Here is a 23443-nt window from a genome sequence, read left to right as displayed (position 1 = left end):
GAGAGGTTGAATGGAACACAAGGAAGAGCTCACATGTGAGAAAGCAAGTGAAGCGACATTGAGAGGTGAAACACACCTGTAAAAAAAACATTAAAAAGTTTGACTGGTTTCTTTTTTTGAGAGATAGCATGCATAGTTGTCATTCCCATTTCCCCAAATTCTCATTAAATTTGTCAGTGAGGTATTCTGCATTTGAAACATACACACCTTGAACAATAACAAAGACATTTTCAAATTTCTGTGAGGGATTCGTCAGTAGGCAATGAGTCATGCTGTCTGACTTTGACATTTTGCGATTAAAGATCCAGAAGGCCTTGAAAATGCTGTTTTTCCCATCTTTTGATATTCCAAACGAAAAGTATTCAACTTTCTGCTTTTTTGAAGAGCTGTGAAATAACTAATCTTCTGAAACCTCAGAAATCACAACCAGACCATTATTTTTTTTATACAATTTTATACAGCACTTCTACCTCCCACATATCAGAGGACAATGTCATTTCTTCAACTTTTCTTGACCTTTTCCATCTCTCATTTTTAAAGCTTTTCCGGTCACTTTGCAGATAGAGATTTTTTTGTACAGTTGTAAATCAAACCGGCAGAAGAGTATCTAAGGTAGTTTAAATTAGCTCCACCTCAACAAAATGCTGTCTACGCCTCAGCCAACCTAGTCTCACCTCAAAATGTGTAATATCTTGGTCCACAGTGCAAAACGTATAACCAACAAAAGTTCAATCAGCACAAGTTAAGTCACAGAGGTGTGCTGGTTTTCCTTTACATATAAATAAAAGACGGGAAACATATATCCTATTAAACCAACAAGAGGAGCAAACAAGTAAAGTACCTTTGGTCTCATGTAAGTAAATTAATTTGTGATTCTAAATTGTCCATAGGTGTGAATGTCTTTCTGTGGTAGCCTTGTGAGGGACTGGTGACCTGTCCAGGGTGTAACCCGGTCGACTGGGACAGGCTCCAGGCCCCCCATGATCCTGTTCAGGATAAAGTGGTATACGGATGGAATTTAATGTTTTTGGCACCGACTTTCTATCTGATCTGAAGTGCGCTGCAACTATTTAAGATTCACAACAGTGGAAAAGTGGGGGTGACTTTTACAGAGGTACTTTACATTTGGTAAGTTATTATTATTTTATATATTATGAGGAATTTTTTTTTAATTTTTTTTTATTGAGCTATGATGTATTGCTTGAATTTGCTTAAGCAGGCCTTATATGGGGATTTTTATCTCGGCATTGTCTCGGTTTCCGCCCAGTCGCCTAGCAACGCTGCCCTAACCCCGCCTCCATCGTCCCCCCCCCCCCCCCTCCCTCCCCCCTCTTTCCACCCGCCCTCATGTGCATACACGAAAAAAAGTTTGATAGCAGCGTTTGGTAAGTGACACATATCCAAAGTATTTACGTTTTCACTCGACGGCTAAACTGTACTTACCCTCATGTGTCTCCATCCCCGGTGTACTGGTTTGGCAGGTTTTTTTTTTTTTTTTTATAGAGGTTTCTTGTGTTCATTCATGAACGTGATGGCATAATGGGAATAAAGCTACATTTTTCCATATAGACAACAATGAACAAAACATGTTAACTAACTTGTTAAGCTATACAGCCTGGCCATGGATTATTGATAATTATAGTAATAACTGCATGTATAGAGGGGAAGAAATTATTCTGCTTGTCATATAAATATTAGACTCAACTCTACACCTGTTACAGGTGAGTGCTTTTAATTTTAAGAAAATAGAGGCACGTAAAAAATAAAAATAAACTGCATATATGCCAGAAATTATCCAGAAAACCTACCAAGCTATGGCAAGCAAAAAAAAAAAATTGATTTTCAAACTGAAATTTATGTGACCGTCGCTGAATAAAGATACTTACGTGAGGCTTTAGAGCCATTTTTCATTCTTCTAGTCCTTCCCTCCTCACCTGTTATCCGATATTAATACTATAAGAATAAAGGGAAAAAAATAAACAGTCAGAAATCACCTGCTCCAGTTTTGTGATTGGCTGGAATTGTGGGAAGTTATAACACTGTCAAAATGAGCGAGTGCACGGAGCAGAGATACCGAGAGCAAGGCAAGTGCTGAGCGAGAGTCCCAAGGATCTGCATGCACACAGGCAGGGACATTGATAAGATGAAAGAGGTTATCATTATGCACTTATGTGAATAACAGGAAACCCAAGTAATAAATAGGTGAGCTTTAAATAGTTTAAAAGTCCAAATATAGGAATTTCTGTGGAAACATATTTAGCTATTTTGGATTTGTCTTACTTACTTACGTGGAAGTAATATTATATCACTCAAGCCAAGATACCTAGTTTTGCCCTTATATTTTGGCACTTCACATATTGTCACATGCCTGCTGAGATGATAATGTAATGTAATTATGCTTTATATGGGGAGGTATTTGGGTGTTATCTGAAATGTATCCAACATTGTGAACAATTGACAAACTTTTTATTGTTTTCTTCAACCAGACTGTGTAACCATATGTTGGAGAGATGACAGTTGGCCTTCTGGAGCTACTGGAAGAGCCTGGAACAGATGAAGTTGCTGTCCTGTTGGTGGATGCAGCAGTCCTTGATGTTTGGCCGACTCTACGCTCTCAACAGTGGATATCCCAAGAACTGAAGGTACACATTTAAGGCAGTTTCCTTGGTGTTGGAGAAACACGCTTCGCTTAAATTCAGATGCTGAGAACAAAACTCTTGCAAAGACTTTTAAACTGAAACGGAGTGAAACTACCAAAGGCTCAAAGAAAAACAGACATGCTGCATATTGTGTCTCATGAGACAGGAAAACTGTAGAAGTAAAAGACGTTCTCCATTTTTTTTTTTTTTTTTTGCTGTGACTGGTTGACCTGAACGAGGTTGTTTTTGCATTTTTTTTTTTTGTGTGTGTCTTCTGATATTATAGTAATGTATTCCACAATAAAAATGTATTTACATTCTTCAAAGTAAGGCATAAGCATACTGATTTGGTAACGGGGCTGTAACGGTCACAGTTTTGTACGGTCGAGAAGACAAGAAATGCATACATTTATATTATTTTAATGTATTTACAAAAAATAAAAACATTCAAAAGTGTCTAATTGGCCATAACTCTTACTTTAAACCACAAATACTTCATACTGCCAATAAGAAAACATCTATTTACGCTGAAGTATAAATTAAACAGAAGGTAATTGAGATGAGTGTAACATATTCACAGCTGACATAAATGAACCATGAAGATGTGGCAGAATTTCACCTTGGAACCATACAAGTAATGGTACTTTTTTTCTCTCTCTGTCAATACTGACGACACGGCCGTCTTGTTTGAATAAACTTGAATTCATCAATGGATAAAAGCAAGCAGGAGCTTGGTGCTTATGTGCATTGTTGGCCCACATAGTGACTGGTTACATAATGAGCAGAGAAGTTGACAGAATGGCGGAGCAGGAAGGCCGATTAAAACATATAGTGCAGGTTGACCGTGTTTAATAAAAATTGTAATGTTTGCCCAGCTGTAAAGCGTAACCCTTTTAGCATACTATGTCTGATGGATAACAACTGCCAAAACCTTGTTGTGTTTGATTTAAACATTTTCTTTTCTGGGATTGGAGTACATCGACATAGATAGACTTCTTACAATAACTGTTTGCATCACAGGGAGTACTGAGGAAATTTCATCACATTGCGAACTGACGGTTGAGGACAAATATTCCAATTGTTAGACCCCCATTTTGTGCTGATACTCGTACAGGGGAAGTTTAAATTAGTTCAATATCCAGTTATTTGCGGACAGCTGACACAGTTCCCTTCATGGTTAACGTCTGTATGTCTTGTCAAATATTGTAAGGCATGTTGTTATAATTCTTTAGTCTTGCTAATAAGTTTAGACTCTGGTAACTTTGAGGTTAGATGACTTTCCAGTTGTCATTTTGCATCTTTTTATGGTGATTTTACAACTCTTTGTGATTGTTTTACAACTCTTGCATCTCTTCATGGTAATTTTACATGTTTTTTTGGTCATTTTATGTTTTTGGTCATTTTACATCTTGATTTTATATCTTTTTTGGGCTGTTTTGCATCTCTTAGTTGTCTTTTTTTTGCATCTCTGTGGTTGTTTTACATCTTTGTGTTCATTTTTCTATCTTTTTGGGGATGTTTGGCATGTCGTTTGTTATTTTGCGTCTCTGTGGTGATTTCTTTGCGTTAATAATACAACTCTTTGTGCTCGTTTTGCATCTCTTTGGTTGTTTTACATGCATTTGTGGTTTAGGAACTAAAACTACATGCGTAGGCATCTCACCAATTTAGAGTTTTTGTTGGAAACTAACTCAGTTTTGGGTTTTAGATGTACATAGATAGCTATTACACATTTTGCTATGAGACTGGGCTACCTTAGCCATGTATCTTTTTTTTAAAGCTTCCTACTGTTACTGTGCTTTAACAGGGCCTGCACACACGAAGGGGTCTAATCTTCACCTGGTTTGTGTATTCAGGCCCATTGATCAGCAATAGGGTTAGGGTTATTTTTATCAAACACGGTCAATCTGCACTATATGTGATATTTGCTGGTTATTTTCCAAATCATAATTTAATAAAGGTGACAACAACAAAAATAATACAATTATGATTGAATTAAATCACTCTTGAGAGCCTGGGATTATGATAAAGCAACATTTCACAGCTAAACAATTATTTAAAAAGGAACTTATTTGTTGGGGAATATTTTCCGTCATGATATAATTGGAGCCTCCCCTGTGTTTTTGCTATGATTAAACAGTACAAATAGGATCACAGATTGTTTCCCTGTGGATTTCAGGTGGGAACCGCACGTGTGAAAAATTGTTGTTGGGAGTCTTTGAGCCCTGCAAAGAGATTTCCAGTGTTTTGGGAGGAGGAGCGCACATATGAAGTTGCACTCAAGTTTAGTGATGAATGATGTTGAATGAAGCTGGCTTGTCTCAGCGATATATTGAGAAAGAGTTTCTAATTTTATTTTTCTCTTATTGAAAAATAGATTGATGGAGCAGTCTAGTGACAAATATCACAAAAAGTGGTCTGTTGAAGTGAAAGTTGCTTTTTGCACATTGGCACAACATAAATTACTGAGAGCAAGGACAAAAGAAATGTTTATGATCTGATGTCATTTCCATAAAAGTTCAACTTTGACCATGTTGTGGCGAGGTGGGGGTATTGGTTTTTCTTCCAAAGGAGGGCATGACAGAAAAAGTTTTAAAATCTCTCCTTTGAAGTGAAACCATAAAGCCTAGAATTTCTCAGATAAACTTGAATTTAAAATCTAGTTCTACAGCCTGTCATATTTTAGTACACATTAGGCTTACATGTAGCATATTCCTAAAGAAGTCTTTACACAGTCAAATTATCACAAAGTAAATACTAATTACTAAGTATTGCAAACATAATGCATGGAGGCTGGCAGACAGGGGAAGCAATCTAGTTTAGTGCGGCCCCGCCAGCAGAAAGTGAGTACCGACAATAGTAGATCTTTTGCCCTTGTGTTACTGTAGTTGCCTTTTGTATGAAGCAATCAAAGAGTAATTTTCACTAAAACCTTTGAATTCCAAACACTTCTCTGCAATTTTTCTTCATATGCGCCTCTTTCATACAGTATTTCAATGTTAGACTGAATGGTGAACTTCATTTCTTTGAGGGGGTTGTTATTTCTAATTTGCAAGACTCATTATATGCATGAAATCATGTACTTTTTTCAGAATATATTCGACCCTATTATACTGAGCCTTTTGTGGGGGTATAAAGGATGAACAACAACAAAAAAGATAATAGACGGAAGAGTGAAAGAGGTCATTTTAAATGGTTTGTAAATATACCTAAAAACATAATAAAAGCCATATCGAAGCATTAAAAGCGGTAGTATATGTGTGATGCAGAGTAGCTAAGTTGATTCCCATCATACATATTTAAGTTGGTCTACCACTTAAATCACTTAGAAGATCACGACATATTTTGTAATAAAGCTTTAAAATGACAGCATTAACTTTCTCTTAAAAGTTAAATCTCAACAGATTTAGGTCAAAGTCAATAAAAAAAAAAAAAAGTTCACAATCTGTGTTTGTGTCATTAATAATAATCATAGACCAGTTTTCATTACAAACCAGAAGACCATGAGAGCACAGTGTTGTTTTTAACATTAGAACTTCAAGAACTTATTTGAGAACCTTAAAACAACAAACTAAAACCAATTAGAGTTACCATATTGCCAACAATGTAAAACTCTTAGTGATTTACTAATGAGTGTCATTTTGAAACCGCCAACTAATGTAGAATAAACGACCTAGATAGAAAAGAACATGTGGATAAAATCTGTTTTTCCAGCCAGCTGCCTTCCACGTTCGTCTGTGTACTGTGTGCTGTGATACAGTATATAATCAAACATGAACACGTTATGTTTCTCAGCTCTTTGAGAGCAAGATCCTGCTGCACCGCTGTCTCTCAAGGTCTCCCTCTGTCTGCTCTAGCTTAACCAAGGTTACCCACGCCGCTGCAGGCTCCCTGCAACCTTGAGCGGCTAACTGACCGGGAAATGTGTGTTCTTCCGTTCCACCACCTATGTGTCTTAGTGTCAATCAGCCAGACACAGAGCGCGGCTGTCATTAAATGTTCCAGCACGCTGCCATTTGGACATTGGGTCACTCCAGTAGATGTAATCTGAAAAAAAGAATGAAAAAAAATAAAAAAGTCATTCACTCAAGGTCAACCATGAAAAAAAGGAAAAAGAGTTCAGCTTCCGAATGAATGTTAATTGAATTAAGTGCCTCAATACACCTCAATAGTCGGAAATGCTTTCACTTGTGTGCGTGTCTGTACTTTACTCTCTGTGAGTGAGGATTGCGTTTTTCCAATTTAAAAAAAAAAAGAGAAATGTGTGTGTTAATGTGTTTTCGTGTGCGTGTGTATCCATGTTTTAATTGTGTAAAGAGCCCAAAGAATCTTGATTATCAATAGGCACACAGATTGCGATAGAGGGTTTTTAATCACTCACAAAAAGAAAAGAAATATAAGTAAACATATGTGACTGTTCCAATTAACAAGGCTACATAGTAAAAGCTTTTTAAATGAAGGCAAGTCATAGAGTGCTTCAGGCATTAGAGCTACAATAGTGAGAGTGTATCTAGGACCTTGGTTTTGATATGAAATCTTGTGGCCTTGCCTCTACTGCCCTCCATGTTAAAAGCTCTTTGTGACAAGAAAATTACTTTATGAACCACTGAAAGACACTCCAACACTTGAACCTCCCTGTTGGTTTCATTGCTAGACCAAGAGAGAAGTGTGGGTTTTTTTGTTGTTGTTTTTTCCACATTTTGAAATCACTCTAGTTTACCATTCGTTTCATCAGTCTCTGTCGCTGCTCTTATTTCATGGCTTCTCTTCTGCTGGAACAACAGGTCTGTTTTTCATTTTTCCAAGGTCTGTGGAAATCAGTTTATTTGAAATTTGCTCACACTGCTGGGTTTGGCACTGGCTGAATCATATTTATGTGAGCAATTCTGTTTCGGTCTGTAAGGACTTGGTTCCTTTAACATGTACCTGGAATGTTCAATCCGGATAGAAGCAGAAATACCAAACATGTGTCTCTGCGGCCTTGAGACTTCACAGGGCTCCGACTGCCGCACTCAGCTCGGTAAACACAGTTTCCTCCTGTGGCTCTGTTTGGACAGGAAACAAGGAAGCTGATCAAACACTGGCTCAGAAGGCCACAGCTACACTGAGCTGGAATGGAGCTGCAGGTTTTTCAAAGCACTTTAAATAAAGGGGGAAACGTGAAAAATAAATGTCACTTCCAATGTGCAAAATGTTTTCTGGCTTGCCGCCCTGCTGGTGTCTCATTTGACGTGTGCAGTATTTTCCCCAAATAAATCATGCCATGTAGATATCCTTATCTCAAACATATACCAGTATCACAAATGCGGTGTAACGTGTGGCGTTAGTGGCTGACCGCCTGCGTGCCGCAGATTTACAACCCAGACCTGATGACATCATAGACTCAGAGTAGCAGAGTACAGATGATAGGAAGCACTAACTAGATGGATAAATGTTTGGTGAGGGAGGAGGAATGTAAGACATAGAGGGGTGTAGGGTGTGTGCCAAAGGTATCAGGGTTTAATAAGTTAGGTGATAATGCTTCCCCCTTGTGACTGTCTAATAAACTGCAGACTTTGTAAGAGCATCATAATGATCCTGATTGTTTGTGAGAATAAATGAAACAGTTTAGATGTGTGGGGTCTAAATGTTTAAATGCAGATTTTTAAACGTTTGCATTAGGCTTGGCAGTGTATTTCTCAGCAGCATGGTCAATAGGCGTGTCCTTACTCTAAACAAAGGAACACCTACTAAAGATACAGACCAGATGTACCTGTAAGTGATATAAGAATACCATGCTGTAAGAACTAATTTGTGTCTGATGTGTCTTTTCCAAAAAAAGTTAAATTACCTCTACTTCTCCTGATTCAAACATCCAGGATCTATAACAATTTTAATTTCTGGTATTTATTCTCTGGAAGTTACATATTGAATATCCGGCTCTTGCGTGCATTTAGATTATATACAAAATGTTTGTAGGCACTTTGTGTTCAGACACTTTACACGATACCATCATTGAAGCATCTGCTCGGTCCCGAATTCATACTGCGGCATGACAACAACCCCGAGTTGTAACGAATTATCTTCGGCTACCAGGAGAACAAGCAGTCCTGCAACAGATGTTATGGCCTCACCGAGCCCCTCATCTTAAAATCCGAGTCGGTCTGGGATTGCACGAGGAAAGAAGACATTGAAAAGTCTGCAACAACCTACCTGCTGAATACCTTGGAAAAACTAGTGTAGCCAGGAGGACTGGTGCTGGTTTAAAGGCGAAGGATGGTTCACATCAGATACTGCTTTTTGAAAGACTTTCGCACAGCTCTCTACATCATTATGCACTGTGAAGGTCAAACATGAAGTAAAAAATATGCAAAACAAGTGTTTGAGTAAAGAGGAACTTTAACCTTACAGCATAGTTTTGTTCTATAATTTTTAATTGAACAGAAAAGACATGGTCACCTTTACTTTACCGCGAAGAAACATTTAGAACATGTTTTACAGTACAGTTATTAACATTTAATGTCCAAAGACCTGGCGATCGATACAGAAAGTAACAGCGGACAAGTGTTGATGCGTTTTAGAAGTTAATGTTCTTTAGAAAGGGGAAACATTGTTTTCAGTTCCTCTCTTTATTGTCCCTCTAGAAAGAGAAATCTGCACAAAAAGACGCATGGCAGTGGCGTAACTGCAAATATAAATGATAATTCCTAAATACCACTCATTTACTTAATCACGGAGAACTAGCTTTCAACAGCCTCTCAGGAGCTTATGAAAGAAAAATGAGAATAAAATGGTTTATTAGTTGAATCTTTAATTTTTTTCAGTGTTAAACTAAACGGAAAGGGAGAATTGGATGAGAGAGTTCCTTGACACTGTGGTTACTCCTCTTTATCCTCCGTCAGCTGCTCCCTGGAGGCCTCATTTGAAATCTGTAGGAAGGGAGTGCTGATCTCACTTGATTGCATGTCTCCAGCCACCCGCAGCAAGCAGCTCAGGACCATGTCCTTGGCCAGGCCAGCCTCTAGGTTGCCTTCCCGGCTGAGCTGCAAAGTGATCTGATCCAGGCTGGTGAGGACCAGCTCTGAGCCCAGTAGAGGGCAAATGGGGCCGGCATCAGAATCCGAACCAGGGGGCCCCTCTCTCGCCATGTTCTCCATCATGTATTGCTGGTATAGATCCAAGAGCTTTTGCTCCAGGTAGTGGTTTAGAAGAGAGTTGGAGAATGGACCTTCGCCCCCCTGGAGCAAAAAGCTTCGATCTCGGCCGCTCCCCAGTCGCCAACGATGAGAACCTCCTCTCTGTGGATACGGCAGCCCACCCTGAGACGCTTGTCCCGGGAGTGAATCCTCCACAGCTGGGGGGACATCACATGACTGCAGGAAGGGGCCGACAACCTGGTCATCAGCACAGATCCGGAGTTCACCGTCATTAGCTGACAGAGGCAGCACCTGGTCACCACCGATGTGGAGGTCACTGTAGTTTTTACAGATGCTCTGACAGAAGGAGGGAACCAAGAAAGGGGCATCACCACCTGAGCGAGCCTGGGCTGGGATCTCTATCTCTGGAGAGAACTGTCTGCCTGCATGGGTGCTCTGGAGATCTAAGGACTGCAATGGAGAAATATGCAACTCCACAGAAGCCGTTATGCTGTCTGTGCTACCTGTCTGCTCTAAAGAGTTGTGTTGAACGAGTGGTGCGTGTCTGGCGGAGCCCGGTATGAGAGTGGCAGCTGCTCTCAGTAGCCCACGAGCACGGTGGAAAGCCTTCTGAGGAGGGAGGGAGTCCAGTTCCTCCGATTCACCGTAGATCATGCTCAGCAATCTGCCTTCACAAAGCATGGCTGCAGGAAAGAGCACATACGTCAGCTGTGAGCTGTGTGATTATAGGGGATTCAACATGTAATACAGATTCAGCTGTTACTGTGAATTTAATGATCTGTTTTTAAATATAAAAGCACATAGAGCGTGGACCAACTCCGTCTGCAATTTCCCTCCCCATGGGCCTTTTATTTAAATACATACAGTTCAACCAAATTGTATGCATGTGAATAAAGGCACTGTAAAATCAATATACAATTTTATTGCAATCACAAAATATTTTATGCTTCCCGTCTGATACCTGTGTGAACGTTGTTTCAGCCCAGTTAAAATGATGCATTTTTCATTCTTTGTGTAAAGGCGTAATATATTGATCCCCCAAACAGAAAAATATGTTGCTCCAAAGGAGGCGTAACTCAAGACACCTTCGAGTACCCTAACAATTATAAAGACAAATTATATTATATTATCTGAAACAATCATCTTCCTACCTTGGATCAGAGTCGGTCTTCAAATCAGCAGACAACCTGTATTTGCCTAAAACAATTCTGTTCTGCAGTCTTTTTTAGAAACACTGCATTTTCTGTCGATACAGTCTGCCAAGTATGCGTGTGCTGTATCTTTGAAGATCTGCATCTCTTGTCTGCAATTATGTGTGATTGTTGTTTTATAACACCCCAGGAGGAAGTGGGATTGCCAGATTGTTTTTCCTTCCTTCCCATCTCTGCCGACTCAAATGTGCTCTGATCATGAATGTATTTTCACTCATCATCTTGACAGTTAGTCGTATTTTCATAGTATTATTACATACAAGCTTGTACTGTGTGTTCCCTTCTTAATTGCGCTATTTAAATCCACTTTACAAACTTGCATAAAATGCACCTACCTTGGCATTAGATTTTCTTCTTGCAGCATGAAGTGAAATTTCTGATACTGAACACAGAAACACAACATACAGGCTGTAAAAAGAGACCACCAGTGTTTCGTTTCTATGCAAAAGAAACAGGTGTGCGATTGAGGTTTAGTTAAAAGCAGAAAAGAAAGCCATATTTAATATGGTGAATATATCGGGGAAACAGAAACTTTAACGGAGGCTAATTCCTGTTTTTGATTTCTAAAAGAGCCCACAGGTTGTGAGGACGCCCAAACGTGCGGCTTTGTAGTCGACTAGTTGTCGTTTAGAGCTGAAAGCTTTACTCTTCCTAGTAGGTGTCTGCCTCAAAGCAGAAGTGACTTCACGATCAGTTATGTGACCACAAGTTATCAGTTCCTCCTTGAAACTGTGCCCACTCATCAACATGTAAATGCTGACTGAGACCTTGAAATCAAAACTTTAGTTTTATGGTTTTTAAATGTTTGTTTTTTTCTCATTTAATTTGAGCTCCTCTGGAGAATTAACTGAAGTGTGAATCATATCATACTGTATATCTTTTACAAGATAACCTACGTCTAAATCAGTTCCTTTATGTGGTGAAAGGGATGGAAACTTTCCGGCTGGGATTTCTCCACAATGAAAGCACCTTGTCTGTATGTATGCGTCGTTTCAGTTAAGACTGTCTTCCTCAGACTTCCTCTGCTTGTGACAGGGAAGCCCAACAATAGAAGCGCATGAAACATGAGAGAACATGTTTTATTATTAATTAGAAGAAGAAACCTGAGACGCAAGTCGGCATCATATAAATTCTAGTTTGTTACATCATCCAGGTCGTTCATAAAACTGAATTAGTCATTTTGAGCTTCGGCGTGTTTTTATATATATATATATATATTTTTTTTTTTATATATATATACCCTAAAGTTGGAACGGTTAAACCAACCCGCAGTTCAGTCTATAATGTTTTCTTTTCTATCATCTTTTGTTCTGTCTGGCACATACTTTTTAAACAGGTGGATTCACAGCTACATGTAGTAAAACTAAAGGCCCAGAGGTTGATTTATAGTTGGCTGTCCACTACGTCTGGTATGAGTTAAGATATCTGACACAGGACCGCTGCTCAGTAGGAATGGTAACACAGAGTGTAGAGTTACCAGCCCGTTGCTACAGCGATGTTGCTGGGCAACATCCCATGACATTAAAGACATGCCCGAGATCAGGTTAGACACCTGTTTCAGATCGGCTTTTGCTTTTGAGTCACAACAGAGCAGGCATTTGGCAATTTCAGCACCCCGGACAGCGACTGGTCCCAGTGAACTGCTCCAATTAGGGTTGAAGGCTGTTTTTTTGTTGTTGTTGTTTGCCTATTTATTTGTTCAGAGAAATATCGGGTTGTCTGGAAATATGGGTAGATGCTACTCAAACAAAAAGCAATCTAAGAACAAGTCTGAAACAATGAGAGACGTCGTTTAGAGGAATGTTCAGGAAGATCAATAATGTTTTCCGTCCCAACCATCCCGGACACAGAGGGCGGGATGGTGGCGGTGGGTTTCGGGCCGAGCAGGACTACCACAACGCCTGCACGGTCCGGCTGGTCCGCAGCACCTCCATGCTCGTGGTGGGAGAGAAAACCCAGACAGCCGCGGGCTCAACTCTAAAACGAAGCAAAAGTACAGTGAGCATCGAGTCGACCTTGTACTATTATCAGAGACAAGAAGACAGGATATGGCTGTACTCGCAGAATCAGAACTGCCTCGAGTATCTGGAAGCACTTGTGGCTCTCAGAAGGCAGTACACAAAGAGCGTCAGCGACTTGAAAAGTAACGAAGCCAAGGCCACGGTGTCCTCCAAGAAGAAACCTGCACCGCCACCGCCTAAAAAGGAAGAACTGGTAAGCTTAAATTGTCCACCCCAGGACACATTGAAATAAATGTCTTTCAAAGACAAATGCTTTACTATTTATTATACACAGATATCAAGAGCCAAACCCTCAGCCCCTCCTGTCCCCAACGAGCAAGACACGCTGCAGTTCTTTGATGCGGTCATCGCCAGCTGTGACAATGAACCTCTGCCCAAACCTTACATGGATGACGGGCACGCAGATGTGGATTTCATAGGTGAGTTTGAAATTCATGTCTTTATTTGTAATGGTCCAGGGCTTTAGTTTGGTTGTACAACACTGTTTAGTCACCGTGGATACAAGCCAATGGTGTAAATAATACAGTTTTTAAGAGATGAAGTCGACTGGTCTGGGTGCTTTGTTTTGTGTTTGATCGTCTATAGACGAATGAGCCTTAAAATAATAAACGATGTAACGATCAAGGTCAGAACATTTACTCTAGTATTGTCTTGTATACAAATATATGTATAGTTTTACAAATATAATATATTGTTTTGCATGAAACAACCTAACCTGCTTACACGGTAACATATTAAGAGTGAGGGATATATAGACATCTAAAAATGATGGACTGTTCATCTGCCACAATTAGTACTTTCTATTTAATGTGAGTTTTCGAATGCAGTATTTTCACTTGTCATGGTGTATTTCTGCATTGTGGTATTGTTTATTACATGTTTAAAAGATAAGATTAGTTGTTAAGTACAACTACTTTAATTAAGTATTTAATTTTTTTAGTAATTCACTCCATCAGACTAATTTAATTAGGTAAAGTTATGACATACTAAACAGATTCTGATTTTACAAACCCAAAAATTATGATGCATTGCTATATATTAAAAGTAAAATCAGCCCCAAATAAAACACATTAATGTATCAATAATTTAAATTTATAATCATATAAAATAAAAGAGCAATCAACTGCATTATGAGTGCTTTAATATATTAAGTATATGTTACAGACACATTAATGAGTTTTTATCTCAGTTGCTTTTTGAAGATATTTAATTGTACCACTTTACATCCATGGGACAAGATGCAGGTGTTTTCACTTATTTTGCCCTAAAACCTGTGCAGGTGTTTATGTGCACACTAAGTTTGACCATCGCTGTGTTCCATGTGGCGTTCCTCCCTAAACAGACTAGATATCGTACTCTTAAATGCCACGACCCGTTTGTGCAGTAGTTGAATTTTTACAGGGTTTTGTTGTCTCAAATCGCACGTTCAGCTCTTACTGGGAATAACCACAGCATGTGAATGCATCACCAGCCAACATATAGGCTGGCTTTAATTACTTTACCCAGAAATGAATGTGTTTTGGTGCCCTCTGGTTCACACACTCAACAAACACACTGCAGCACGATGGTGCTTAGTAGCAAAAAAAAAAAAAGAAAACACACTTTTGTGAGGTGTTCAGCTGCAGCTTCCTCTGATGCCTCAATTTGAAAATGCTTTACATCGATGCGACGGTCCTTCCCTTTCCGTTACTTAGCCAAGATGGCGTCCGTTGAGAGTGGAACGTGTCCAGCGTTTCACACTCAATCTTTGGTGCGTTTTGAGTGTATCGTCCAGGTACTTTTAGTGCACGGCATGTTTCCATACCTGTCCAGTGTGAACGAACTCGCGCTCTCAGAATATGTTAGTGTGCAAGTACACCTTTTGGAACTCAGCATATTACTTTCCTGTAATTTTTCTGGCACCTGTCCGAGTGGTGCTCATAACAAGGATTTAATCACGTCCTATAAATCTGCAACTTCATCTTCAATCTGACAAAATGTCCAATCAAACACAAGAAGTTGAAACAGTTCTTCATACTGTGCTTAAACGGATGCCATTCACAGAGAAATGTCAAGCATTTTACTATTTGTGTGTCACCTGTAGTTGCTAGCCAGTTTTTATATGCGAGGCTCAGATTAAATAAAAGCACTTTAATATATCGGGCTCAAAGTGTACAATTGTGCTATTAAAACATATTCAAAACACTTTTACCTGGAGGTGAAGAATATTTTCACATCAGCCATTTTGGCTTGTCTCTGCTAGGAAAGCACATGTATAACTAATAATGAGGGCTCAGCCTGCATCAAGGCTGCAGAGCTGAACTGGCACAGCTGAATTGAATGTTGCCATTGTTAATATATTAATTAGATTTGCAGAAATAATTTGGGCGATACAAATATTTGCCCGAGCTCTTTGGGTTATACCAGCTACTTAATCTCTTTTTAGATGGTCGCCGCTTAGAATTAACGCCATAGAATTAACGCCGTACGAACTACATGAGCCACGTGGGGCTTCCAGCCTCATCTCAGGTTCTCTCTGTGTGTCCTTCCCTCCCACAGTGGCCTCCAGCTCAGCTGAACATGACCTCCACTCTAACTGGGTCCTACGGGTTCCTCGGGTCGCAGATGATTCCAAACAGAGAGCAGTGCATGACTGTGCCAATGAAAGCGTCCCAGTGAAGAAAAAGCAGAGCGGGTCCACGAGCAGCAGACTGCGACTTCAGAGGAATCCGATCCACCTGCCCAAAGTGGTGGAGAGTGCATTCCAGACTTTGCGCTTCAAGCCCAAATTAAAAAAGCAGTGAAGCTTGAAGAGACATTTGAAACCAGCAGCACTGCCACACTGCTGACATGGAGCTCAACCTAATTTGTTTGGTCAGACAGCAAGGTCTTCAAAGAAATCTGTCCAGACGATCAGTAATGACAGTACAACATTTCAGTTTCATTTTAAGAACGATAATGGCATTAAAATCTGGCCAACTTGATGAAATCAATTCAAGGCTTAACATAAACAATGGGTCTACTTTGTTAAAGTGTGCCAGTGAGCGAAGTGAAGTGGATTTAGCCATCATTAATGTTAGTTACACTCGTGCTTTTCCTTCCGTGACATGTCTGTCCTCAGAAAAAAGGCCTTTTTTAATGTCATTTGTTGAAAGAATTTTCTTAACAGGTTAACATTAACCTCAGTTAATATATAGGATGCCACTTTGGAAAAGGGCCAAACTTGGATGGTTTTTGCAATTGTGCACAATAAATTTTCCTTAATTCCTACTGACATCTCAAGATTACTTGTTAATTGAATTTTTTTTTATTTTTTGGGGGGGCTTTTGAACTGAACTAAATAAGAAATGTTAAATGTTGTGATAGATCTGGAATTTTGGAGTACAGTTAATGGTTCGGACTCGCACAGCGTGGCGTATAGTTCTGGCTATGCGAGGGTGGGTTCAGACCTAAGGAGAGACTGCATTCCTTTGAGGTTTCAAAGTCAACTGTAAAATGCTACAATGGCGCCTTTCAATCCCAGAGTCAAAGACCCCTACATGAACGTCTGTTTCATTTCAAAGTGGGTTTCAGCAAGGCAAAGGTCCAAGGGCAGGGTTGTCTGAAAAGCTCAAAAAACCAGCTCAGGTTATTATAGCTATCATTGCTTAACTTTGTCTGGCCATAAACAAGAAAAATCAATACAAGAAATTACAAACAGAATCCGGTGTCTGACCTAACCTTTATGGTCTCCAGCAACACTGACATTCCTGCTTTTATTTACCCAGTTTTTCAGATACCTGTCACTAAAATCTGTAATACAACGGGGCTGAGAGAATATTTTTGAAGGTGCTTGTGGCCTTGAGAAAACTTGGAGTAAACATTCATACCACTGAGGTGTAAGCTAGAAAAAGGCTGCGTAATTTTGGTGGTAGTGGTAGAAGTATTCATACCCTTAAGTATAGTCACCATAGTTTAAAAATGCTGTTATTGTCGTTAGTACATTATTTATTATGTTATACTTATTTAAAAAGTAATGCTATATTTCTTTCCATTATACTTTTTCCTTCCATCAGTTTAAAATGAAAATAATATTTTGGATACATTTTCTTTTCTTTATTACAAATATGTCACATACAATTTACGGAAACTACACAACATTCATTTCTTTTCTGCTTTGACCTTAGGGCTGAAGAAAGATGACATTGGCTTCATGCCAGTCTTGTCCACCTTCGCCAGAGTTTTCTGAGCAGCCGTCATCTTCTTGGGCGGCTGAAATAAGGAGGAAAAATAAAATCAATATAACTCAATGACCTTGCACAGAGACAGCAGGGAATTAATTATATATCAAGAACTTCAGTTCAATCTAAAAAGAAATGTGTTTCCACAAGGTAAACCCGTTGGCCCGTGTGTATGCTCTACAGACAAAGCTTAAAGAAAGCGGTCGACAAACAAACAAAGAAAGAAAACACTTTAGCCATAATTTAAACAAATGATAATCAAAGCTGATTCATCCAAACACTGTTTGGTCTATTCATGCAGACTCCTCCACACACACACACACACACACACACTCACTTTCCGCTCAAAGTCTGCACTGTTGAATTTGGTGTAGTCTTCTCCAGCCTCCACCGGCTTTTCTGAAAGTTTCCGCTTCTGCCAAAACGAGGAAGTAAGAAATGCTTTTCATGACAAAGAGCACCAAACTTTTTAAGTTTCTTTTTTCCACAGAAACACCAAACCCCTTAAAACCAAAGTTAAAACCACACAAGCAGAGACTGAGGAGGATTTCTCCTCGAAAACATGCAGCAGTGTTAGAGTGACACTACGGCAGCATGCAGAGCTGAAAGAGAAGAATACACCACATCGACTTTAGCCAAACACACTAACATACCTTGGAGGGAGGCTCTGTCTCCTTTGGGCTTGTGAGCTCCGGTAACCTGTGGAATACAATAAGAGCTTGATCGGCAGTGTCAACATGATTTAGCACTAATAATGTTTATGATGTTTATTAACATACTCCAAGTGTTTGAGGAGGGCTTTGCTCAGGTCTCCACTGATGTACTCGGATATCAACCCATGTGCATAGCGTAGGAAGTCCTCTGTATCACAAAGATATGAGACATCGATAACCATATCATTTTACTTAAATCTTCCTATACTTAATGGCTTCTGTGATTTAAAACTCTAACTCAATGGTGATGTAATGTTAAAGATTTACAGTATGATTAACCCCAACCCGTCGACAAGGACTATACACCACTACTGCCATCTATTGGTTAACATCCTATCTGTAAAAAACAAGTTTAAAAATACCTTGGGGAAAAACATAAAACAAATTTGGCCCGGAAATGTTGCCTTTTTATAGATGGGTGACGTGCGAATTTCAGTTATAAAATTGAAGCTGTCTTAAACAGTGACAAGTTACCCTCATGGTTGTCTGACTCGGACTTGAGTCGGATATACATGGAGGATTTCACTCCTTCTCCCACTGAGATGTTTTTCTTCTTGAGGGCAATCACCATCCGTTCCACCTGCAGCAAAAAGTTGTTTTTTTTTTGTTTTTTTTAAGGGACTTTTTAGTTCCAGTGTGCAAAATTAAACATGCATTTTTACATTTAACAGTTTTCCTGATGTTTTCTATGTTGTATTTGCAGCTAAAATGTCTTTCTTTGTCTTCGGACCGGCATGAAAACATATGAAATGGTTTGAGGATTACTGAAGAGTACCTTTTTCTTTAACCAGTTCATGGTCCTCTCTTGACTGTATCGATGAAACTTCCGGCTTCCCACCTCTGGAAGTGTGAAACAAGTCAAAGTCTTTAGCTCAACCTTGTAGTTGAGGGATTTGAGCTTCAAAAGTTAACTTCACCTTTTTCCTCTGCAATGTGGTGCAAGGAGGCCCGGGAACGAGTGCAGCTCAGCAGCCTCGAGCAAGCTGGGAATTCCTCGTCCGTAACAACTTGATCCACAGGCTGGAACTTCCCCTGAAAAAAAAAAATTGTGATTGTGATGCCAAGTGTGTGTATGTCATACCCCCCTCCCCCCAATCCCACGCATGTCCTGTCAATCTCTACTTAAACTAGCTAATAATGGTAAAAGAATGCCCACTCCAAAATAACATTTAAATATTATAATGCAGTAAATACAGTAAAGTATAATTTGGTGTCAAACTACCAGTCTGTTGAGACACCAGCACGGATTTAAAACCACCAAACCAAACATGAAAACCAGCATGAAATTATCACTGGGACAACAGCTGTGAGAATGCACATTTCTGCTTCTTACCTCTTGGCCAGATTTAATCAAATATGGCAAAATTAGATAGACAGGATCCATTGGTGTGACAAAGATCAGTCTCCCATCTGTTAAAAATTTAAAAAAAATTTTTTTTTAAATGTTCAGATAAAGACACCTGACGACTATGTGGTCAGATTCTGTCACAAGACAGTTAAAATGACAGAATAACTGCACTACATCTTATTATTTAAATATTCACAGTTAACATCATTTACTTTATTAGAAATTTTAAATAATCAACATTTCAACAAAGAGCAGTCATATTAAATTGCACAAGTAGCAGCATGTGAACCCGTCTGTCAATCACAGACCTGATGGTTGTATTGTATGTGAGCAGATTCTCTTTCTCCATGTTGCTTAGCGCATGTTGTCATGATATACAGCAGGAATAGTGTGTATAAGGAGATGTTTGACATTTCTCAGCGTTTATGATGCACCAGCAGTTTCTGAATACATTATTTGGCTTCTGTGAATCTCGGTTTGGTATAAGCGAGTGCCGATTGCAAAACTGTTTTCCAGCTGACAAATACTTTAAATGGAGATTAAAAAAAATAAACTGAGCCAACTTTGTGGCTGTGATTGTACGCATGATTGAGCTGATTCAGAGTTTACTCTGTGATGAGAAAGGAGACCCACCTCTCTGCACAGTCTGGCCAACAAACCAGGAGTGGCAATCTTCTTCAAATGCTTTGACCTCGTATAGCTGTATATCATCACTTCCCAGCATGTAGAGCGCTGCTGCATCTGCAAAATTCAAAAACAAGGAACTGTGTTACTTTCACTTCTGCTGCTGCTGCATCTCAAAAAGTACAAAATTATACAGCTGTAAAAACTTAGTGGAAACATGCAGGAACTTGTAAAACTTTGTCATTAATGTGATACACAGTAAACTGTTTATCTATTTTATACACATCATCAAGTTGAGTTTGACTATACTTTGACTTACTGTTAATACAGTATAGTTAGTGCTACATGTTACAATTATTTCCATTATTGAATCTTAACCATTTTTTATCATGAATTTGAAATAACAATATTATTTGCATGGCACTTTGAAAACCAGGAGCACAAAATACTCTCCAGTGCAGTGGGACAGAATAAAAGAGGACAAAATATATATAAATCCACATCATAGAGATGGTTTTTAAAACAAATTATCCATGAGTCAAAAACAGACATCCAGGTGTCCAGATTCTTTTTTTTTTTTTCTTTAATATACCTGCATTTTAAAAAAAACTCAACAGGACTCATTTTTTATATGTAATGGCCACAAAGTTTACGTCACTGTCCAAAATAACACCCACATTACCTGCAAAATCCTTTAATATTTGGAGTAAGAGGAACAAGCAATGGCTGGATTTGTTTAGAGATTATAATTGGCAGTGGAAAGTGCAGTTTATCTTAAAAAGGTTTTGAAATATGCAATATCCTGACCACCCTCTCCACCACCTGCTGCAGGGACAGCGGAGCACTTGCTCCAAAAGACTCCTCCAGCTCCGCTGTCACAAGGACAGATACAGGACATCATTCCTGCCGACCGCAATAAGACTGTACAATAACTCACCTCTGGCAAAATCCATCACACAACAATAACACTGTTGTCTGTGTTTCTTGGTTGTTTGTATATAATATATATAGATATATACTGTGCATTTTATATTTAAAATTTTTTTTTTTTACTGCTATTTTATTGCTTTCTATTATTCTATTATTATCTTATTGCTTCCTGCATGCTGCTGTAGCGAAACAATTTCCCCTTGGGGATTAATAAAGTAACTACCTAACCTAACCTAACTCTGTAGTAGGTAGGTAGGTAGAGCTATAGTATAGTATATATATATAGTATAGTAGAGTTATAACTGTGTGCTGTTTTATGAGATTGTTATGTTAAAATCAGTTTCTAAAATGCATCTTCTTTACGCTGGTTGTTAACTATCATCTGAGAGGTTTTTTTTAGATGATACCTATCATAAAGTGAATAGTTAGTTGCAGACCTGTATGATTGTATAACAGTAAAAATAATAATAAAAAGTTCGACCTGTTGACGGATTCCTCAGTTTCACAAAAGCTGGATCACTGTCGCGCTTCTGCGTGTCGACGAGCGAGTCTGTGGACATCAAAAACAGACGAGAGCTTTGAGGTACAACACCGGACACACAACATCAAGCACCACTATACCGTCTTATTCCCATAAAGACGTCGGGTTCAAACTCGTGGCTATTTCACGGCAGAAACTTTTAACTCACTCCTTTAACGTGCAAGCTGAAGTTAGAGGCATTGCAGAGCAACACCGTCGGTCGCAGCAATTATCCAGGTTTTACAGCTTCAGTAAATCTTGCAGACAAGTTTTGCACACACCGACTCTGCGCCGTCCAAACCTACCTGCAGCGACAACGACCCAGCTGTCATTTTCTACGTTGGGCGTTCGCTTCTTTTTAGTCGCCATGTCGTACAGCTGAACTTATCGGGGTGTCATTTTGACCTTAAAAGAAACAAACAAACAAACAAACAAACAAACCGTAGGGGCCTACTTCTTCCGCCCAACAACGTGAGCTCAGAAAAGGCGCCTCTCTCTCTCTCTTCCCACTTCCGGTCTGTGTCACAGGCGAAAACACGGTATTTAGTAAATACAGCTCATTTTCTGTCCACTTTTTATTTTTATTTTTATTTTTTTTCAAAAGAATGCATTTATTTTAGATTAAAGGAACTGTTGTGGAGTCGAGAAACGCCCAGAACAGCAAAAGAAGTGACTGTGGGTAGACTTTTAATTCGACATATTCACACCGGATTTTAATCGCAATGGTACATTCCGCGGTGACGTCATATCAAGGGGAGCTTCTGTGTACAGCCTCTAGGGGTCGCCCAAGGACTTTTAGTAGAATTGCACCACACGATAACATTTGAGCTGGTCCTGCACAGTGTTTCCTACCGGTCACTTAACTGCTATTTGTGAAATGGTGTTGATTTGAGGTCTCTGCTCTCAGGTGCAAGATGTTTGGTGGCCAGTTGTCCTTTGGCACGCTGGCACACAACAGATTGGGGGGTCCATCTGTCCTTCAATTAGAGGAGCGCATCTCTCACTTTCTCTCAGGATATGACTCTGTACCATCCCAGTTGGTTTTCAGTGAGTCACTTGTTTTTTTGTTTTGTTTTTTTTCCTTCTGCCCTGTTTATGTGCTCGCTCAATTGGGGACGTGTAGGATGTTTGTGTGTTTTCAAGCCCATTAGATGACTATAGCTGTGTCATCGTTTTGTTTAACCATTCAGGGGGTCCCCCTGATATGGAGCTGTTGATTTCCCTGTGTTGTAAAGACACCCACAGCAGAGCCCATTAACAGGTTTTTAATTAGCTTGTTTTGGTAATGAGAAAGGAAGGGATTTGTGTGCTGGGTGACTGAGCTTTTAAACATCACCAAACAGCGTCCCTGTGGGGAGCGGCATGATGTGGAGGGAAAAAACAGTCTACACATTGTGACTTACGGCTTTTTGTTTCTCTGACTTGCTCTTTTCAAGGTAATCTTCTGTTTGCTCGTGTCTTGTATCACTTCATTTTCTCTTTTTTATGTCCATATAATTTTTCCTTGCAGACCCATTTGCTCAGACTTGAGCATCACATGCTCTAAACACTTTGAACACTGTCTCAGCCCCTTGTTGAAATCAGTTAGATTTACAGTCCGTAGTTTGTGGCAAGGAGAGCGTAGGCGAGATATTGTCTGTGAATTACTTGTTTTATGGGTCCCGGGAGTATCATACACAACAGTCTGTGCAGCTAAACAGAATACTCCATGAAAGCTTTCTTTCATTTTGGCCTGCTTGAGGGAACGTGTGTGTTTCTGACTGCCAGGCAGAACAACAGCGGCCTTTCTGATACACTGGACCACAGGCAACCCCAGAGAGCCGAGTCCTCTGTCACCAGAGCAGCCGAGAACAAAGTGGGTCTAAATTTAGGCCTCAATGTGGCTTTAGACCTGTAGTCTCAGACCCAAACCCAACTCCACAATCTTCATCAATAATGCATCCAACAGAATCTCCAAGAGAATTTCAACACACGGAAAGCCACGTCAGTTCTTCCTATCTCCCCCTCTAGCTCTACTTCCTCCTCCTCTATGTAATTCTCTTTTGAGCACGCCAGTTCTTGAAAAAATTAGAAGATTCAAGTCAACTTGTCTGTAGAGGTAG

The 23443-nt window shown here is 39.5% G+C and overlaps 3 protein-coding genes across 4 annotated transcripts; 1 reads left to right on the top strand and 2 right to left on the bottom strand.

The window, feature by feature from the left end:
* Positions 1 to 9077: 9077 nt before the first annotated feature.
* LOC138200714 (TLR adapter interacting with SLC15A4 on the lysosome) lies at positions 9078 to 11013 on the bottom strand. Its single transcript, XM_069153587.1, has 2 exons — positions 10927 to 11013; positions 9078 to 10458 (listed from the first exon to the last, which is right to left on the bottom strand). The coding sequence occupies exon 2, from the start codon at positions 10454 to 10456 to the stop codon at positions 9497 to 9499; it is 960 nt and encodes a 319-aa protein (XP_069009688.1). The 5' UTR covers positions 10457 to 10458; positions 10927 to 11013; the 3' UTR covers positions 9078 to 9496.
* Positions 11014 to 12786: 1773 nt separating this feature from the next.
* On the top strand, positions 12787 to 16184 carry LOC138201068 (uncharacterized protein C13orf42). Its single transcript, XM_069154188.1, has 3 exons — positions 12787 to 13200; positions 13282 to 13426; positions 15546 to 16184. Exons 1-3 carry the CDS (start codon positions 12787 to 12789, stop codon positions 15788 to 15790), a joined length of 804 nt encoding a protein of 267 aa, XP_069010289.1. The 3' UTR covers positions 15791 to 16184.
* An 882-nt stretch (positions 16185 to 17066) lies between these two features.
* On the bottom strand, positions 17067 to 21956 carry rnaseh2b (ribonuclease H2, subunit B). 2 transcript variants are annotated; one of them, XM_069154184.1, is made up of 11 exons: positions 21647 to 21949; positions 21303 to 21371; positions 19901 to 20008; positions 19253 to 19329; positions 18837 to 18951; positions 18695 to 18759; positions 18394 to 18499; positions 17986 to 18067; positions 17860 to 17905; positions 17544 to 17621; positions 17067 to 17237 (listed from the first exon to the last, which is right to left on the bottom strand). In XM_069154184.1, exons 1-11 carry the CDS (start codon positions 21708 to 21710, stop codon positions 17127 to 17129), a joined length of 921 nt encoding a protein of 306 aa, XP_069010285.1. In that variant the 5' UTR covers positions 21711 to 21949; the 3' UTR covers positions 17067 to 17126. The 2 variants fall into 2 exon arrangements, with proteins under 2 accessions (XP_069010285.1, XP_069010286.1); XM_069154185.1 differs by lacking the exon at positions 17544 to 17621 and having other exon boundaries at positions 21647 to 21956.
* Between the last annotated feature and the right edge of the window lie 1487 nt (positions 21957 to 23443).

Source organism: Embiotoca jacksoni, unplaced genomic scaffold (genome assembly GCF_022577435.1).
Source record: "Embiotoca jacksoni isolate LCO1_2020_lvr unplaced genomic scaffold, fEmbJac1.0.p SCAF_2, whole genome shotgun sequence".
NCBI lineage: Eukaryota > Metazoa > Chordata > Actinopteri > Embiotocidae > Embiotoca > Embiotoca jacksoni.
The sequence above is the reverse complement of the archived record's forward strand: the minus strand, read 5'-3'. Positions and strand labels throughout refer to the sequence as shown.